The sequence below is a fragment of the Notamacropus eugenii genome, chromosome 6, assembly GCF_028372415.1.
Source record: "Notamacropus eugenii isolate mMacEug1 chromosome 6, mMacEug1.pri_v2, whole genome shotgun sequence".
In the NCBI taxonomy this organism is placed as follows: domain Eukaryota; kingdom Metazoa; phylum Chordata; class Mammalia; order Diprotodontia; family Macropodidae; genus Notamacropus; species Notamacropus eugenii.
In genome coordinates, this window is record NC_092877.1 from 192,842,929 (window position 1) to 192,864,364 (window position 21,436).

At 35.5% G+C, this 21,436-nt stretch overlaps 1 protein-coding gene across 4 annotated transcripts in view; it reads left to right on the plus strand.

The window, feature by feature from the left end:
• The window catches only part of EPHA3 (EPH receptor A3), a 419,590-nt gene that overhangs the window by 342,141 nt on the left and 56,013 nt on the right, over positions 1–21,436 (plus strand). For all 4 annotated transcript variants that reach the window (XM_072621658.1, XM_072621661.1, XM_072621659.1 and 1 more), the window contains exons 11-13: positions 7,511–7,696; positions 18,203–18,264; positions 21,024–21,233. In XM_072621658.1, the coding sequence (XP_072477759.1) occupies positions 7,511–7,696; positions 18,203–18,264; positions 21,024–21,233 (458 nt within the window). The remainder of the gene's footprint in view (positions 1–7,510; positions 7,697–18,202; positions 18,265–21,023; positions 21,234–21,436) is intronic.

Genomic DNA, 21,436 nt, shown 5'->3' on the forward strand with positions numbered 1-21,436 from the left:
AAAGCTAGCACATCTATGCCTTTAAGGCTATCTATCTTCCAGCTTTAACATTCTGAAATGAGGTATACAAATTGTAGTTCACTTCACTCATATCTTTCAAGTTTTTAAATCTTTCTGCTTTCTCTCACGCTTCACAATTTTAGTTCCCTTTCTTTGGACCTTTTCTCAGTTCCTATATTTCTTACTGTAACCCCAATTTAATACCCAGAGCAGCCACTATGGATATGCATGTGTATTTCCAGGGTAAATTCACAAAATATAAACTCTCTTTCTCAGAAACGAAACCAAGATAATTGTTTCAAATATCATAAAGGCAATTCCACCATGGTAGCAACAAAGTTTGTACATATTACCAATAAAGGGAGCATGACTGTCCATAGCCTTCCCTCTCTTACACCACAAACAAGCTCCCTTAATCAAAATTCCTCCCTCTCTCACTCAGGCTAACTGCTCTGCCTCAGCTCTGCCTCCCTCTCTTGTTCTGCCCTTCCTGCTCCACCTTTTGCAAGCTGCTCCCATCATGGGTTTCATGTGACTCAGGCTGTGGGCTGGGCCAAAGCTCAAAACAGGTCACGTGGGTTTATTAAGGGACAGGGAAAAATCTTCACATTCCCTTACCATTACACTCATTTGAGGTGTGGTGGTTGGAAATATATGGCTCAAAAATAAGTTTTAAAAATACATAATATCCTTCATCCTGTTATTTTTCCATCTTTTTATAGTCTCTTGTTTTGAAATAAGCACTTCAACTGTGATGACAGGTATTAGGAAGGACTTTTTAAATTCGTGGTTTTTATTAGATTCTCTACTATAACTGAAAATTTGGTTAATCTTTTTCAAAGATTAGTTATATAATGAATTTTTACAAGACATTTTATTAATAAAAAGAAAACTATCTTTGAAGGCCATTGTAAAGAATAATGCCATGTAATGGTCTCATTGACTTATAAATGAATAATTTCTTATAAATGAATAATTTGACTAATGAACTTAGGTGATTTTTAAAAAAATTTCCCCAATTGATATTTTTTAAAGAATTTTTAAATTGTGAACTTCTCTATATCCCTCCTTTGATGCTTCTTTGTAGCTTGAAGAGATGTTACTCATGGATTACCAAAAGGTAGGTCAGGAAAGGTATGGTCTACAGTGATGAAAAAGTATCTAAACCAAAAAAATGCTTTTAGTGAAGAAGTTAAAATCATGTATGTAAAATCAGGTTTCAGTAGATTTATTGTCATCTTCATGGACATAAGTAAAAACAGATCTTATGTATGTTTGTTCTGAGATAGAAATATGAACTGATACATTTTTGGAATAATTAGCCAGTATTTCCAATTCAACAAAAATTTATTAAGCCATTGCCATGTGTTAAGCAGTATGTCAGGTGTTAGAGACACAAAGATTTAATTAAAGTCCCTGTCCTCAAGGAGCTCACAAGTCATGCATTCTCCTTATAATCTGCCTAAAAACTGACTGAATCACCAAGTCATAGCATTAGAGAATTGGAGGTGACTTCGATGGTCATCAAGTCCAGCCCATACATGAAAGGAATCATTTCCAAGAAGAGGAAACTACTACCTCTTGGAGTAGACAATTTTGTTTTTTTGACAGCTTTAATTATCAGTCAGTTTTTCTTGACATCAAGTTTAAATTTGTCTCTCTTTCACCTACTAGGTTAATAAAAGGGTATAAAAGAACAAATCTATTCCCTCCTTTACATAACAGCCCTTTAAATACTTGAATGTATCTATCATGTCCCCTTAAAGTCATCTCTTTTCCAAGTCTTAATTCCTTCAGCTGACTGTCATGTACTACCACCCCACTTGCCCTCCTCTCAGTACTCTTTAGCTTATTAATGTCCTTCTTAAACCAAGGAGCCCAGAACTCAATTTTCATTGTTGTTGTCCTTTGTTTTCAAAGAGGACTAAAATGACATCCCTAGGTAAAGTCAATTCAACACTCCAGATGAAGCATGACAAATTAGAGTGAAACTATCACTTCCATATTCCTAGAAACTGATGTGAAATGGTTTGACCAGACTCCTTCTTATGGAGATGGGGCAGAGGTCCTGTAATGTTAAGGGAATTTGAAGATCTTCCTTGCCCCTTAATAGGCTCATGTGACCTGCTTTGAACTTTGGCCAGCCCACAACCTTAGTCACATGAAGCCCCCGATGGGAGCAGCTTGCCAAACAGGTTGAGCAGGAAGGATCCAGCATGAAGAGAGAGTGAAATAGAGCTAAGAGAGAGGCAGCAGGCAGTGCAGCTAGCCTGGGTGAGAGAGGGATATTTTGCCTAAGGGAACTTGTTTGTGTGGAGGTCTGATGGACGAAAGGTTTGGGGATGGCAGTCCTCTCTCTATTATTAATGTGCACTGACTTCCTTGTTTGTGTGGTAGAATTGGCTTTCTGGTATCTTAATAAATATTTTGGTTTAGTCTTTGAGGAAGAGAGTTTATGTTTTGCAAATTTACCCTAGAAATATGTCTGCATATCAATGGCAGGTATTGTATGGATTGCATTGGTGCTACAGGACCATATGAGCAGAAATAGCTAGAACTAGAGAGTATTCTAAGAAGATGGCTAAATAGATCAGAAAAGTTAAAGTTCTAAAGAGTTTCCTCCACAAAAGAGATAAAGTAGCACATCTGGGAGAACATAGAGTTCTGAAAAGAAATAAGAGTAGGGGCAGAACATGAGTCCTAAAGGGAAAATCAGAAAAAAATAACTGAAGAAAAATGCCAGGACTAGATTTCCTCCTTGTGAAAAACAAATACCTCCAGGCTAGGGTCCCTTTTAACAACTAGCAGCAAGCTGCTTAAACAATTTGCAAACCCTGGGATTAGCTGGGTTGGGATGCTGCCTTCCCATAGGAACTTTTTATAGGGGAAGGGGACAGAATAGCTCAAAGGGCTATGCAAAAGGGAGTTTCAATTTAGAGGAATGAGAGGATAAGGGAGGGATTGCTGGAGTGGGGGTAGGTTAAGTATTAAAAGGCAAGGTAGCAGGTAGAGTACAGTAGAGGAATTAGGAGAGATAGGACAAAAGATATATTCACAAATATAAAACAAGATTAGAATATCTTAGGGAAAGTGTATGTTTGTATATGTATATATGTATGTATATATCAATACCTGTATTTAAATATATCCATTTTTAGTTGTAGTCTTGGGTGTCAAGTAGGGGGAAAAGAGGGAGAAAAAGAAAAAAGTAAAAAGGATACAGCAGAGAAAAAAAGAAAACCAAAAAGGAATCAAAGAAAAGACAGCTTTCAATTTAATGCACAGGATTTAATACATAGGCTTTCTTGAAATGGTTGGTTATTGCTGTATATTTTGAATCTTCTGCTATGTTCTGCTATGCCCATGACATGTTTATCTCTTTTCTTATTTCATATTTGATATTTAAGTTTATAATGTTTCTTTTTCTTTTCTTGTTATGTGTTTAGGTTTTAGTATTTATCTAAAATAAAAAAAAAATTAAAAGTAGCTAGAACTACTCATAAATCTGTATAGATTCTGATGCCAAAGGAATTCTCCTAATGTGGTGCATATCCTTGTGTATATCTTTTTCTGTCTTAGTTATGGTTTGTGTATTCTCCCCTTGGAAGTATGCTTAACTTAGGTGTATTTTTTAAAAGCGCTGCATACCTTTGCCTGCCTCAGTATAAAACCCCACAGACCTTTACAACTTAAGACCAAATCTATGAATATGGGCCCTGTGGAGACAGTGGCTTGAGATGTGGTTACATGTATAACTTCATTTCCCATGGACCCCAAAAGATTGTAACTCAATTATGTTGAGAAATATATATATATGCTTATATTCTTCTGTTTGAGTGAATGTTCAATGAATGATTTGCATAAGCCCAGTTTAAAAATTTGGAATACATGAAACACCTCAATCTCAGCTATTCAGTGACCTCAGACCTAGGCAAGATATAGCACTGAAATAAGAAAACGTGTAATCAAGATGGACATAAATCATCAACCAACATAAGCATCATCCCATATTTCTAAATGGGCATGACATATTTCGACTTCTCTCTCTGCAAAGCATATTGAAAATGAGCTCCTCCCAGACAACCAGTCCTAGCAAGGGAAGGTTTCAGTTTAGTCTCTCTCTCATTAGCCAAATGAGAGAATCAGTTCCTCTTCAAATTGCATAAAACTGCTCCTGTCAGTAGCTGCTGTCTACTTTTATTTTCTGGTGTCCAGCATGGCCAGTGTGGTTTCTAGCTCTGCTTTTTTTTGGCACTACTTGTTGATCTCCCAGCTGCCCCTGGTCTTTGGCACACTCTTTTTTCAACTCTTCCATTTTCATGGTCACAAACTCAGCAGAAATTTCCATTACTCCTCTATTCTTTAAGGTGGTAAAGTGTCTTTCCCTGAATAATTTGCTGTGAGGAAAGCAGAGCTCCACAACCTTGGTGGGAAATTCTTAGCTCCCTCCTTGGACCTCTGCTTTTTCACTTCTCCACCTTTGCCTCTCCCATTGGCTCACTCACATCCTTCCACATTTAGTGAGCTCTCTCTCTTCAGGAAAAAGATAGAACAAACAAAGGGTGCTGCAGACAGAGAAGCTGCATGCTTGGAGATGCTACTGTTTACATGTGGTTGGTAGGTGATTAGTATTTCCTTTGCATAGCAATTTCTACATTTTTCCCTCATATAAACCTTGTTGGACCAATCTACACAGCTCCACTTAATACTATGCAGGGGCAACCCCCTTTGAATCTTTGGGCTTCCAGAGAATGGTTATACATCAAAAAAATTACAGATCCAAAGCTGATAACAGGTAAGGGTTAGAAAGTTTAAGGACCTCATGAAGGACATTTGGAAACCATGGAGGTACATTTTCCTGGATCCATTATGAAGAGTTGCCATTCATTTCCTTAGAGAACAAAAGAAGAGAGGGGCAGGAAGTATATATCTTTATGCCCTTTTCCTTTGGCCCAAGTAATAGAACGAATATTTAGAAGGTATAACTCTGAATGAGAAGATGGAGCTAAAAGGAAATGGCAGCCCTTGCGCTGATCACAATTGGAGATAGGGTGAAGTTGTTGCACTCACTCCACGCTCTTTATACCTCATTTACTCATTCCTTAGTCTCTGAATGTTCGTCTCAGTTATGTCAATGAGTTAACGACACAAGTTTTTATTCATTGAGGTAAATGTAAAGTCTTACTATTGGATTCAGAAAATCTATTTCACAGATACAAAATTACCTCAATTAATTTGAATATTGGCCCGAGGTTCTAGCCTCCTGAGATACTTTTGTATCTTGACTCTGTCATCTGGGATGTTGGCTATCTCTTGAGCTCAGTACAGTCTGTAAATTTGATAAGCATGCTTTCTGCATCTGTATCCAAATAACCCATAAAGTTTCATTTCTTCATCTCTTTGTCTTCCTTCCTATCTTGCAGGTAAAATATCCCTGTCATCTGGTTCTGGACCATCTCAGATATTCCGTTGTACAGAGCTTTATAATGTCACTACTAAATCAATTACACTCAGCCATTTGTTTCATTGTTACCATTATTACCTTATCTTTAGCCAAGAACACCTCAACAGAAAGAACATCCTTGCTGCAATGTACTTTTTGTTATGCCTTTTACTGTGCTGTGGTTTTTCCTGTTCCCAGTATTCAGGACCAGCAACCCTCCTCCATTCTCCCCCACTCCTTTCAACATACACAAAATATATTAACATACACCTACACTTTCATATTGTATTTCCTGTAGCTATGATGTTTTATTTAACTTCCTCACTACATAATAAAGAACATGTCAGAGTAGAATCACCTCCTTATGTCCTGTAAGGAACTAGCAAAATGCTATCTATTTCCCCGACTACTTTTTCAAAAGGCCTGTTAACTCAATGAGAGTTACCTCCCTCTAAGTGAGTACCTGAAAAGGCCAAGATCTCCCATGGCATCCTGGGCCTTCTCCAGTCATCCTGATGAATATCTGGTCACTGGATCCAGAGGACTCAGGAGGAGAAAGTGAGGCTGGTGACCTTGAACAGCCCTTCCTCACTCAAAACAAAGTCAAGTGCAAGTCATGTCATCATTTCTCTGGTCTTCCTCAAAAATGAAGGATGAACACAACTTTTTACATCAGGGAAAAAACCCAACCATTGTAGAGAAACAAAAGTAGGTAGAGATGACATATTGAATCTCTCCTTATTCTCAAGTTAGTTTCAGAACATTAAGTATGTGAAATTACTTTTCTTGCTGTTCTAAAGATAAATTACTGTTCTAAAGATAAAAGAATTGAGACTGAGAAATTAACATATTTCTAAAATACACAACTATCTTTTACTGATACAGAAGTGAACAAATATTAAATATTACCCAAAAGTACCCATCCAGAGATAGTCTAAGAATTTTACATTTTAAAAATGTACAACTTATGAGAAACTAATTTTTTAATGTGAAAATATATCAGAACAGAATAAATTAAGCTAAATTCTTGTACTATTATTTTCATTAAGATTTAAGAACATCACAAAATCCATTGGAAATGTCCTCTATTCTGTGAAAAGTTTGTAAAATGTAATTCTTTGCATCACGTGTCAATTACATATTCAAAATTTTAGCTTTTCAGAAAATTAACGCAATCTTCTCTGACTTTAAAAACTGATGATTTTACCTAGCATATTCTGAATAAAAAAATCCATGTCAACATTCACTATTTCTCACTGTAAACATGAAATATATTTCCAAAAGGATTAATAATTCTATGTATAATAAGAATAATGTATTTTAATAACATCAAAATATTTTAAGTAACTCTTTTTAGTCTTTTGAATACTTAAAAGATAATACTGTAGGTTAATAGCTATGTGTTTATTTTTATATTATTTTGTTTGATGTTCATTTTTGTATATTTTCAATGAAGACATGAAAAAGTGGAGTGGTTTCTACAATATCTCTATGTCCCATATGTGATACACTATATTTCATATCATTATATCACATTTCTGCCTAGAATCTCAGAGAATTTTATAGCTAGTATCTCAGTAATCCTCCAAAACTCCTATAAAATAAATCAGTAGCAGATGTTATCCTCCTCATTTTCCAGAGAGGTTCAGTTCAAATGCCCATGTCCAGGGAAATAATGCAGCTGAATATCTGAAATACTGATGAGGACTCAATACATGACACAAGTGATACATAGGAGATGTTTCTAGAGACACTTGAAATTTCCTGATCAGGAGAAGAAAAGTCTTGTGCAGCATCCTACCTTCCTACTGCCTTGCCATGTCTCTGAATCTATAATAGTGTAGCTAGGATAATGGAGAAATAAAAGGGATTTGGAAGCTCCTATTATGTCCTTTTGTTACTTAGCACATACTGGGCTTTCCTAGATATTCTCACAGACTGTTATCTTGAACTGTAATTAATCATTATATTTTCTGTGAACCATAAAATAATGGGTAAAAGGAAAATTATTACTCTATAGTCATACGATTCATAGAATTTTCACAACTTTCCCCCCTTTTCTTCTAGGTGAATTTGGAGAGGTATGCAGTGGACGCTTAAAACTTCCTTCCAAAAAAGAGATTTCAGTAGCCATCAAAACCCTGAAAGTAGGCTACACTGAAAAACAGAGAAGAGACTTCTTGGGGGAAGCAAGCATCATGGGACAGTTTGATCACCCCAATATCATTCGGCTTGAAGGAGTGGTTACCAAAAGTAAGGCTTTAGTGAACTTCTTTGGGGGAGAACATTTTAGGTTTATTTAATCTCACTTACTTAAAAATATCCCATTGTGGTCATCCATCCACAAATGTGGAATATTTTAACAAGTAAGAATTCATTTTAACAAGAATTACCAATTCTAGATTTAATAGATTTCTATCTTAAAATAGTATATTAATGGGGGGGCTTGCATAAACCAGAACAAATAAACACATTAAATGATGTAGATGACGGAGAGATAGGGAATTATAGAAAGGAGAGAATCAGAGAAAAAACTGCCATGAAAGGTAGCATCAATGCAAACTAGAATCAGTGCCTCTAATCTGTCTGGCTTGGTTCCTAGTTAGTTACTCTTCCTGAATTGCCACATCTTTATTTAGGATTCTGAGAACTTAAATCCACATATTTGGGGCTTGAAACAACTTTAAAGGTTTTAGCATCATTTCAGAGCTTGTGAAAGTCAAGATCAGAGTAGATTCAGAACTGTTCTGATGTACAAATTCCATGTGATTCTAACAGCTCTGGAAATCCAAAGGCCAAAGTATGAGCTAGTGTGGGAGAGAATTTTAAGGGTCCAAGAAAGGTTTTAGGATTCCTTTCAGAAGCACTGACCCTGCTTTCCATACTTTCCAAACTGTTCTTCCTGCTTAGGGTTTGCCTTACCTGATTCAGAGGGGTTCCTTTGAGTTGATTGTGGGAGTACCTCGGCTGGCTCCAGTTTCAATCAAAATATACAGGGTATATACTCTAGTTGCGTAAAAGTTCAAGGGTCTTCCTTGGTTTAAAGCCCTAATTGTCTAGGCAAGCTGTTGTTGGGTAGTCATTTCAGTCACATCCAACTCTCTGTGATCCTTTCTGGAGTTTTCTTGGCAAACATACTGGAGTGGTTTTGTCACTTCCTTCCCCAGCTCATTTTACAGATGAGGAATTGAGGCAAACAGGGTTAAGTGACTTGCTTAATGTCACACACCTAGTAAGTGTCTGAGACCAACACAGAACTCTGGGAAGATGAGTCTTTCTTACTCTAGGCCTGCCACTCTATCCACTGACCTACCTAACTTCACTCTAGGCAAACCTCATTATTAGAAAATTCTTTCCATTGAAGGAGAGGCTGGCAAAGACTTTGATGCCCTTTAGGGAACAATTAATTCCTTCTACATTTTAATAATATATGGGCAGCAAACATTACAAATTATTTTATTCATGCAAATGTTTGTATTTGTGTGTATATTTGTATTACTCGTCATATATCTCAATTGGCCTAGTGATCATTGTCATTTTTGTTCCCCTTTATCGGCATTTCTTAGCACATTTCAATGAATTTTGTTTTCTTACTGGAAATTCTTTACAGAATTGCAGTCTTTACATTTCCCTTTATAATAGTGTGGGTAGGTTAGTGTATGGAATTCAGCTGGATCATTGAAGCCTGACTTGTAACACTTTCATTCATTTTGTTTTAACACTTCATCCAGAGTATAAGGAGACTATGGACAGCAACAGTGAGGCTGCTTATTTGAGGGTAAAATACTCTGATTCAGTCATGCCCTAAGAATGGTAGTTTTGAGCACAATGTTAAATGTTTACTTTTGAATTTCTGCATGTTCAGAGAGGCAGTTACACACCTTGATGAATGATCTAGGAAATACAGGTCCAGATTTCACTCCCTTTACCACCTGTGGCATCAAAATAGTTTTTCAGGGTTTTCTTGCTGTGGGTGATTCACCTTCTGCTAGAGTTAGGCAGTATTTATAAATGTTTCCATAGGGTATAGGATAATTTCATTGGCAAATTAACTTACCGTATTAAATTTAATTAGATAATAGAGTTCTTTCTCTCCAGAATAATGTATTTTGGAAAGAAAGTCATTATGTGGGGATTTCCATTTCCTTTATCCAAGCAAGACTAAGCAGTAACCCCTGTGTCTAAGTTGCTCTTAGTTCTTCTGAAGTGACCCTTCTAGGAAAGATAAAATGCTTATAGTAAATGAAGGAAATTCTTAGAACCAACCACAAACATAGGAAGAGAAAAAAAAGGAGTGATATAAATTGTAAGTAACATATGAAAAAACACCATATTCATGGTGATCTTGTAACAAACTCATATAGATTACAAATGACTTATTCTTCAAGTAAGAACCCTGCATTTGATATATCTCCCTGGCCAAAGAAGTGTATAAGGTCTGCCAAATCTGTCTATATAAATCCCAGCAATCTTATATGTTGCAAACATAATAGGGTTCCAGACCCAGGATTAAGTTTGTGAACTCTCTTAGAGGAGGATTTAAGAGCTATTAGTCTGGCACACTATAACATCTGGGAGTAAAAAGAAATGACTTCGAATGAGGCTAGCATGGTACATTTAATAGTGAAGAAAAGTAATGTTTTATAACCAAAACACGTTCTTTTACCCAACCCTAAGTTTTTCTTTCTTTGCAAAGACCATGGTATCGTTTATAGAAAGCCGAAAGAATCACAACCTGATTGAGAGCTGTATAGTGAACAAATAAGCAAACAAAACAATAGCGAAGGTGGTGAATGGGATGAAGAAACAATTACTAATAATTCACATTCATATTTTACTTCAAAATTCATAAAAGTTTGTTTTTTCAAGATAGCCTTTGGATGATAGTATACAGGTAATATAAATATCCTCATGATCATTTTACAGATGAGGCCCCTTTTAAGGACATAGTTAAGTAAATGACGCAGAGTCCATGAAGAAACCAGGATTTCATATTTAGGCTTTCCACCTACACTACAAAGTGATAGTGCCAGAATTGGGAAATGAAGAGGTCTTTTACACTGGTTAATTTTTAGTACCCAGTCTCCAATTGACGAGTGAGGGATTTCTCAGTCTCTATCTTTTTGTCTGTCTATCTGTCTTTCTCTCTCTCTCTTTGTTTATGTCTCTCTCTTTCTCTATCTCTCACTTTCGCGCTCACTCTCACTATCTCCCTTTAACTGCCTCCCTTATTCAGACGCTCCAGCCTTTTCTTTCAGCATGGGCAGTTCTGCTTATCATTGCTCTAATTGCATACTCGAAAAAATATTCTTTGAGACACTAAGTCTAATCATGTCTCTTTTGCAAGTCAGTGTAAGCAAGTTCTTTATTTAATCATTATATTCTTGGCTTAGTTCCAGCTGGGCTATTAACAATTTTAATAGTAGGGTTTCTGTCTCAAAGGTCTTCAATATAAATGTTCATGTTTCCTTTTAACAAAAATAGGCAGAAACAGCCTCTGACCTTCAGAAAAAACAAGAAGTGGGAGATGCATTATCTTCTCTAAATCAAGTATCCCCCAAAATAAGAATATCTGTTTGTAGATAGATAGATAGATATAGATATGCACACAAATATATTCCTTTAAATGATTATTGCAGCAGTTTTCTTACTCTGCTTGAATTAAGTACCTTCCCAATTGTAGTATCTACTCATTTTTTCATCAAATAAATTGAAGACTTTACTTTGAAAGAGATTACTGGGGCTTTTAATCCTTGGATTTTTATTGGGAAAATAAAAGGAAAAAATGTGGTTGCTTAGCAGTAACTTTACATTTCCAAAATCCTTCAAGGTGCCTTCCTATCATATAACATATCTTGCCTAAACTTTTAATGTATATACTTTACATAAGAGATCTGGGCATTGGGTTGGTTGAACATACCTTACACTACTTACTGCAGATGTGATGGGGTACACTGCTTGAATAAGATATCATTCTTTTGTTACAGTGCTACATTAGTCCCTTGTTTCATATTTCTTCCTTTCTAAACTTGTCTTCTGCATGGGTCTCAAGGGTGCTTTCTAGGCAATGCTCTTAATAGCCAACACACATGTGCTGCTTAGTTCACTAATAATTTACAGAAATGTGTAGCCTGTTAGTATAATAAATTTTAGAAACACCGTTGACATAAGTTGTTATCATGTATTAATGGTTGCATTTTTGATGAATGAGTGTAGAACGTTCCTTAAAAGTTATATGGAACATGTGTTTCTTACTGCATACTTTGTAACTTAATGAATAAAATGCATTCCGCATATAGGAGGTTAAATAAGACAGAGATGTTATTTTTAAATGTTGGAAGTTTTCATTTGTTTTCTCTACAATTTCTTACACAGCAATTAATTCCATGAAAAATAGTTTTGTTGCAGGTTTTCCTAAATAACATTTCTTTCACACATTCATATCTAGCATACATTATATTCTTTGGCAGTGTTGTTGTTCAGTCATTTCAGTCATGTCCAGCTCTTCTTGATCCCAGTTGGGTTTTTCTTGGCAAAGCTACTGGAGTAATTTGCCATTTCCTTCTCCAGCTCATTTCCAGATAAGGAAACTGAGGCAAACAAAGGTAAGTGACTTGCCAAGGGTCACACAACTAATAAGTGTCTCATTTGAACTCAGGAAGAAGAATCTTCTTGACTGTAAGCCTGGCATTCTATCCATTGCTCCACCTATTTGCCCACCCTTTTAATTACGGGTGTGGAAATTAAGCTCCAGAGATCACATAATTTGCTCAAGCTCACACAAACAGCAAGATTCACACAGCAAGCAGCAGAGCAAACATTCAAACAAAACTCTATTGACTCCAGACCCAGTGCTCATTTCCACTACATTTTGGTTTCCTAAACATTTATCAGATAGCTTATGTGTACTGGGCTAAGGAATACAACATGATAGAAAGCATCGTCCCTGCCATCAGAGATCCTCAAGTGTAGTTGTAAAATACACATAAAATAAGATGACATCTTATTTTAGACAGATACTGTGGCTAAGGGAAAGAAGATCTGTAGTTATTTAGTATTCTCCTGTCTCTCACAGTTTTCTGTCATTGGGCAAGACACTTAAATCCTTTGAGCCTCAATTCCCTCATACATAAAAAATGACTTTATAATACTAGAATTACCTTTCTCATAAGGTGGTTGTGAGGAGTGTGCTTTGTTTACCTCAAAGTGCTATATACAGATTAAGATATTATTTGTTATGGTACAAACTAAAAATAAATACTGATTAATTCTAAGCTGGAGTGATGGAGGAAGAATGAGTAATTAGCTAGCTGTTGATGTTATTGTCCTGCATTTTACGTTTTGAAAAATGTGGCAATTATTAACCAACTTGATGTAAGATCTTGAGAGAGAGAATGCCTTGAGAAAAGCAGCTTGAGAAAGATGTTTGTCATGTTTTACAGTGATTTTATTGGATACTCACACAATGAGAATTTGGCTTAGTCTTCTTATAAAATATTTCAGTAAAAATAAATTTATGAATCAACTAATATAACTCGAAAGCAAAGTAAAATAAAGCAGGAGATCTGTGCAGCCATCTTTATGGTGGGGTTCAGAAGCACATTTCTGAATTACTCCCTCCTCACTGACTTTGTCAGTTTCATTCCTCTTTGTGCTTTCTTGATACTAGCTTTGGCCGAATTACATGATAAGAGCATTCAACTGCCTGACGGTATTATTTTTCCTTTTTTCTCTCTTTATTATTCTCATGCATTACTCTGCTTTTTATGGATTGTAAAGTTGGATTTTTCTGTCTTTTGAGGAAAGAGATGTTAATTTCCGATGCTAAAGGGGGTAGTTTGTAGTTGGTTCCCATTTGGAGTTTTGAAATGGTAATTAGGAATTTATAAGTTATTTTGAAGTGACTGAGTGAAAATAATTTTTATATAAGCAAAAAACCTACATTTAATAAGCAGATAGTCGAGGGCTTCCACATAAGAAAATCTTTCATTCTTTCTGACCTCAACAGTAAATCATTTTGTCTCAAACTTCCTTATTATGAAAAAAAAAAGATTGATAGAGAAGACTGAGGATAAATATATCATGCTAAATATGAAATCCCCTGACTTCTTTTTTTTAACCTCTCATTCTTTCAGCTCTAGAATAGAGCTTTAGAATTTAGAATTTAGAATAGAAAGTTCAGTGGTTTTGGTGGTCTTTACTAAGCCACTGAATTGAGTATAATAGATTAATGTAGTGTTCTTACTCTTAATTATGGAAGTTGAATCATTTATCTAGTCATCAATGTGAATAAAAATTAGTGATTTATGTTCTAAACTTGTCACTGACAATTTGTGTTGATTGGGATCCATTTCAGTCCAAACCTACTAACAGCGTTGAGTAAATGTCCACTATATACAGAATTCTAATGGATAGTCACAGTACTGCCAAGAGAAGACTTATCTCCCCCGTCTCCAACCCCAGGAGGCTAACTCCGTACTGAAAAAAAAAAATACAAGGACAAATGTAAACAATTGAACGAAGAATCATATCTAAATATGTTGAGTAATAAGGAGCTAGGTGTATCTGAACATTAGGGTGACAGATGAGGATAGTCCAAAAAACTCCATGGACTAGACTTTTGGGAAAGTAAGAAAGGGTATAGTTTTATGAAAAGAGGTGATACCAAAAAATGGGGTAGATTTTTTTCCAGCAAGTCACATGATTTTTTGAGAAATCTAAAACTTAATTGATTTCCCTAGAACTTAATTGATTTCGTTATCAATAGTTCACAAGAACTATTAAAGTACTGAAACTAAAGACAGATTCCTTGTAATTTCTTTTCCTCCCATTTCTATCAGAATCTGGTTGCTGACTCTTAGACAATGGTGAAAAATATGTTTTGGATGCACAGGTTGGAAAAATGAAACAATTAAAAATCTCAGAGCCAGGAAGGGAAAATGTGTGTGTTTGTATGTACTTACAAGGATATTTGTATATGTGTATATATATATATATATATATATACATATATGTATATGTATATGTATATATATGTGTGTGTGTATGTGTATGCATATATGTGTATGATAACATCAACATACATGCATATATATATGCAAAGAGTTTAGGTATTGTGCAAACTCAGTAATGACCTATGTATAATTGAGTGTTGATTACATAAGGCAAATGTATTACTATTTTCTTCAGAGGTTTCGATTCTTAAAGCACATTAATAATCCAGCTATTTTATTAGCAAAGGCACAATGCAGAAAATCGCACACACATGTATGCATGTACATATGCATATATATATATATGTCGAAAGATAGATATTTATATTGATAAAATTTCCAACTATCAGAGTTTTCTGGATTTATAGATTCTTCTCTAATAAAATAGTGTATCTAATATATTAAATAAAATGATGTAAAAGCACACATACAAGCATGTATACATATATTACATATACATGTGTATATACATATGTATGTAAATATAATATCCATGTATATGTATTAACTATTAGCTTTCTCTGAGATCTGTCTACAAGGCTTAATAAACAATCTAAGAGAGATCAAATGCCAAGAGGAAGATACACATTTTACTTTCCTTCCTGAGTACGGTGAGGTCAGTTGCAGTGATAGGAGTCAAGAATTCCATAGTTTCATAGCATTAAAAGGCCTTCTAGACCTCACCAGTTAAAATAGGACAGTCAGGTGCTACGATTAAACAAGAATTATGAGTAATTCTGTTTCTTTACTGTAATTTATATGGATACATTCATTGATTGCTGTGTATGCATTGTCAAAGGGAGAATTTTTATGGAATGGGAAAAAAAGTGGTTGTTTCCTCTTTCTTTGGAGAGATTCAGTTTACTTAGTGAATTAAGTATTATCTTTGAGGTCCTAAGTTTATAATTCATGTCATTCATGACCATTATCACTTATGATGATTAAAAATATAGAAAAAAGAAATGAGGCAGCAGAACAGCAATTCGAGATTCATGAAGAAATAGAAACATTGGGACAAGTATACCATATGGATGGTTCACAATTCTTAATTTTCTGAGGTAACAAAAGAACAAATCTTTTTTAATTTTTTCCCTTATTACAGAATTGCTTTAATTTTTGAAAATTTGGGAAAGTCACCATGAATTATGAAATGATTGTTCAATTCCGTTTTTCCTTCTTTCCTACCTTGCTCATCTCTTGTGCACACATCATCTATCCTCTCTCTCAAAGTAAACAGAAAGACCTGCAACCAAATTTAAAAAAAAAAAAAAAAACATTGCTTAGATCAGAAAGAGTATTTGGAGATCATATAATCTATTTCCTTTATTTTATAGGTTAGAATCAGAAAACCTAAAGAGGTTTAGTGACTAGTTGAGTGTGACAGTTACTAGTGGCAAAACTAGAGCACATGTCTTCTGACTCTCAGATGAAATCAGTTATAATTCTAGAGAAAAGAAATTCTGTGGTTTTAGGTCTCTTTCTAAAAGACCTTCTAGAACTTACCCATTGCAATAGGGAAATCAGATTCTAGATGGTCCCCAAAATATGAATAATTCCATTTGGTAGAATTCTAATGTCTGCAGTAGTTTTGATGATTATGGTATCAGGGCCAGTAGCTCAAGCAAATAAGGCTAATGCTGCCTCTGCTCTCTGGCATGTTTCTCTCTGCTTCTGAAATTATTTCCTTCTCATATAAAGTATGAATTTGCTTTGGAGAAAAATGGAGACAGTAGGCAGAAAAATTCTTTTCTTATTCAGTCCCCTTAGTTAATATTCTGTTTGTACCTCCAGCCTCAACCTTACTGGCTATGTGATCTTTGACAAGTCAATTAAGCTCTGCCTGCCTCAGTTTCCTTAACGGTTAAATGGGTATAACGATAGCATTCCCCCCCCCCGGGTTATTTTGAGGATCAAATGAGATAATATCTGTAAAGCACTTAGCACAATGCCCAGTGGACAGTCGATGTGGTGTAAATGATCGTCTAAGTCCCCTGACTTCTTTGGCTACTTTCATTTCATTATCCAACAGTGATACTATGGATAGAAATTTTTCTGGAAAGCTCTTTTGAATATTGGATGACATCTGTCGTGACTACACTGTGTTACTAGATGTATATGTATGTATACACACAAGTAGAAATGTAATCAGTTAAAGCCTTAATTATACACCTCTGAACTTCCCTGAATGTGTCATTTCCTTCATTCAGTTATTCCAGTCCTCCACAGAAGATCTAACCAATATGCTAAATGCCTTCTGATTAAAATTTAATGGTTATATGCAATAGTAGGCTGTTCATTTGTTATTTATTGCTCTTATACAGACCAGCTCATATCTTTTTCCAGTTGCTTATCCCTGTCTAGTGTGAAAGACACATCGATAACATATAACCTTCTTATATCCAGCATGTGGGTTTCCATTGCCTTTTGGGTTAACTTAAAAAAAAATCACACACACACACACACACACACACACACATACACACACACACAATCAGGGCAGCCAGATAGTGCAGTAGTCGGAGTGCCAGGCCAGGAGTCAGGAAGTCTAATCTTTCTCAGGTCAAATCTAGCCTCAGAAACTTACTCGTTGTATGACATTTTACAAGTCACTTAACACTTTTTGCCTCAGTTTCCTTATTTGCAAAATAATCTGGAGAAGAAAATGGCAAAACACTCATATCTTTGATAAGAAAAAAGAAAAAAAAACCCAAATGATGTTATCAAGAGTCTCTCTCTCTCTCTCTCTCTCTCTCTCTCTCTCTCTCTCTCTCTCTCTCTCTCTCTCTCTCTCTCTCTCACATATAATGACTAAATCACTGTGGTGTATATATATATGGATTATATAGATATGTACATATCAGTATCATTTTATATATATCTTTAATAGTGATTTATTCGGAAGGCCGTGTAGCACGGTGGAAAGTTTTGCATTTAAAGACAAAGGACTCCTGTCCCCACTCCTGTCCCCCGTTTGGATCATGGCTCTGATACAACCTCTGGGTCTCAGTTAACTTAGCTGCAAAATAAAAGGGTCGGACTAGTCGGCTTCTAAAGTTACCTCTACCTCTTAATGTATAATTATATGAGATCAAGTAGATGAAAGTCAAACTTTACAGAGTGCTTTAAAAATATTTTCATAAGTCTAAGCTAGTCTTTTAAATTCAGGGACTGATAATCATCTTGGGGCTTGTTGGAACAGTCCCTGTTCTTCTTATGTCCCTTCTTAAGCCTTCCTTCTGATCATTTCAGGGCTCATTAACACCTCTACAGGGGAGAGGAAAAGAGATGAAACTTTAATCAGTTTCCCACTGTATTCTTTATTTTATTTCTTTTGAAACTTGTTAACAGATTTAATAATAAGTTTAAGTTAGAAATTACACAGTAAAAGTTAAGACCTTGGATTATTGTATATTTAATGAATCTGTATTGTCATTGATGCTGTTAACCTGTCCAGTCAGATAATGACTAACACTAAAGGGCGCTGGTAAAGAGTACTGGATTTGAAGTCGGAGGACCAGAGTTTAAATCTCAGTTCTGCCATTTATAATCTCAGACCTTGGGCATGTTACTTAATATCTCTGGGCCTCAGTACTTCATTTGTAAAATGGGGGGGGGGGGAGGAGGCAGGGGAGGCGTTGATTTGAGAGCTTCAAAGTTTTAGATCCTGTTAACTGAGTTTCAGATATATTTTTCAAAAATACATAATGTATTGTTATGTCCTCTGACATCTGAGAAAGACATTTAATCATTTTTACATATATTTCAGGTAAACCAGTCATGATTGTCACAGAATACATGGAGAATGGATCCTTGGACAGCTTCTTACGAGTATGTACGAGCAACACTAAGAAATAAAGAGTTCCATTAAAGTTTTTCTTTAAGACATTCCTTTTTGTAATTTTCCTTGTTTTTCAGTTTTATTGATAAAAACCTCATCCTTTTTTCTACAGTGTTTCCATAGCTTGGATTATAATACACTCATTTAAAATTTGACATCTTTTATGTATACTCACATTAAAAAAAATCTTGAATAGCACATAAGCATTATTAACTGCATTCTATCTGTAGAACAATTGATCTGAGGGACTAGAAACTGCTATTATAAATTTGAATCATCTAGGCTAAAGTAATAATTTAATATTGTGACATGTCCATCAAGTAACTGTAAGTAGAGTATTGTCTGATTTTTTTTTCCTTGCCCAATACTAATGGCATGAATTGTTGGTAGTGTTACAGATATCCTCTTTTATTTTCCCAAGCTTTAGGTTTTCTGTATTTAAAGGCAAGGTTTTATTTATAGAAGCTAAAATTTTCTGGCACAAAAGGGTTAAGAGAAGATTAAAAAATCATGTCTTCTCCCAGCATGCTAATATTAATGTTTTCAGATTTAGTTTCCTCCAAACCAAACCTGAGCAGCTCCTCCATCATATTTTGTTTGCTGCCTCAAGATATATGTGAGGTAAGACACTAAATAAGCAGCATTGTAGAGTCAAGTCATAAATAGCATCCACCCATGATAGAAATGCTCCTTTAGTTTCTATCTTTATAGCAGTCTCTGCTGCTTATTAGAAGCCCATTCATCTCTTAAATGGTTCTGTCTCTTTAACAAATAAGCATGAGTCCTGCATCACACTACTGGAAGGTGAGATATTCTCTCTTTACAAGAATATCACTACAGTTCAGCAGAACTGTTAAATTAGCCAGTAAGTGAGGTGTGTTTCAGAAATCAGTCTAGCTACTTACGTATACATGGCCTGCAAATCTATTCATTCAATAGATACTTCTTGAATGAACACTATCTTGAAGGTACGGCACTAGGTCAAGAGTTGCTCCTCTAAAAGTATTTAAAATACAAAAATTATATTTACACACATGCATACATACATATATGCATATATATGTAGATTTAACATGTAAAATAATTTCATAAAAAATCATTTACACTAGGATGTGTACATATATGTGAACGTACATGTATACATATACATGCATATATAGAACTGCATTTAACCTGGTAAGAGATAAAACTAATTTCAAAATTTTCGTATAATGTAGCATTTCTGTACATACTTTCATATGTTATTTCTACTTTCAAATTGATGTCAAATACCATAGACTAGCAAGAAGGAAAGAAAATACAACTACACGGTGATTGAATTTCCCCCCATATGTGTATGTGTATACGTACATGTATATGTATGTGTGTACGTATATATATTCTTATTCCCATGACGTCTTTCTATCATGACACATACATTTGTGTACATATACATATATGTGTGCATGTATGCATTTGTATGTATGAAGAACTATGTTCTTCAGTCTTAAACAAAATCAACGTGGTAGAATGACTAGAGAATCTGGATTCAAACCTTACCTCCTGTATCTTGCAACCTATGCAACCTTAGGTGATTTATTTTTCCTCTTAGGTTGACAATTTCTTCCTCTGTAATTCAACAGGGTCAGACTACATGCTCGCTATGATCCCTTCCAGCTCTAAATATATGAACCTAGGATCTACTCTAACCCCATTGTCTTATAGATGAGAAAATTTAGATCAGTGCAGGTAAAATGCCTTGCCTAAGGTTTCTCAGGAATCAAGGCAGGTCTTCTAACCCTAAAACTGATGCGATTTTTATTACTGCACAGTTTCTTCAGCTTGGGCACAAAGATATGCAGTACAATAGTACAAATAGTACTTTGTAATCAATTGATGTATCCTCTAGCCCTTAAATCTTTTAAAGTTTGCCTGATTGAAATACTTTATAAATTAGCATGCCGCTGAAGAAAGGTAATCAAAAGTGCTTTCCTGGGTACTTTACGCTATCTTAGGAGAGAGACCAGTATGTTAGAAAAATCCCAGAATTGGAGAACCTTAGGTTAGAATCCCAGCTCTTTTATAATGAGACCATGAGCAAATCACTTCACATTTCTGTACATCGATTTCCTCATGTGTGGAACGGGAGTGGGGGTTGGACAAGACAGTCTCCCATATCCTTTCCATTGTTCACATTTGATGACCGATTCAATGAAAGATATTTTCAAGATCCCTTTCCAGTGGATCTCTGGTCTTTAATGAAAGATTTTGACCTGTAATTGTGTGTCCCACATGAAAACCATCAAAGTCCCATTTTGGCACCCAGAGCTGGCAAAATGAAAGGGGCCGTGCTTTCATGTTCCTTACAGGACTTACTGATTTCCTGTAATCACTCTACAACTGTTTTGTTGCTGATGTCATCATTACTATTTTAGCCTCTAGCACTGGACAGAATGTAAGTGCAGTTGGTCTAAAGCGGGCCTGCACCGCATTCGGCCTGCAGACCACTTGAGGCCCACCAAGGGACTTCAGGTGACCTACAAAAAATGTAGGGTCATCACTGTGCATTCTCTTGTTTGTCTCCTCACCTGTAGCAACCAACCATTGTTAGTTAGTCTCCATTTTAGCCTATCTGCTGCCCAACCTTATTGCCAAAAAATGCAGGTTTGCTCTAAAGGTACCTGATTCACAGTCAATATCCATCACTAGAACCAAATAATTTTGTGGAGAAAATGACACTTATTAATCACATATTTCAACTGTTTCCTAGAAACACGATGCTCAGTTTACAGTCATCCAGCTAGTAGGGATGCTTCGAGGGATAGCCTCTGGAATGAAGTATTTATCAGATATGGGCTACGTTCATCGTGACCTTGCTGCCCGCAACATCCTTATAAATAGCAACCTGGTGTGCAAAGTTTCTGATTTTGGCCTCTCAAGAGTTCTAGAGGATGACCCAGAGGCTGCTTATACAACAAGAGTAAGTTGTCTTTTTATCTTTTACTTTTCATACTCTGCTTTGTAGTAAGTCTAAGACGTGCCAACCCAGCCAAAATAAGCTTTACCAGCCTTTTTGTCTCTTTAAGGTGTTTGTCTTAATAAAATGTTGGAAAATGAATTTTTTTCATAAGATGAATACCCTTTTTCTTTACAAATCTGACTGTAATCTGAAATGTAACCCCA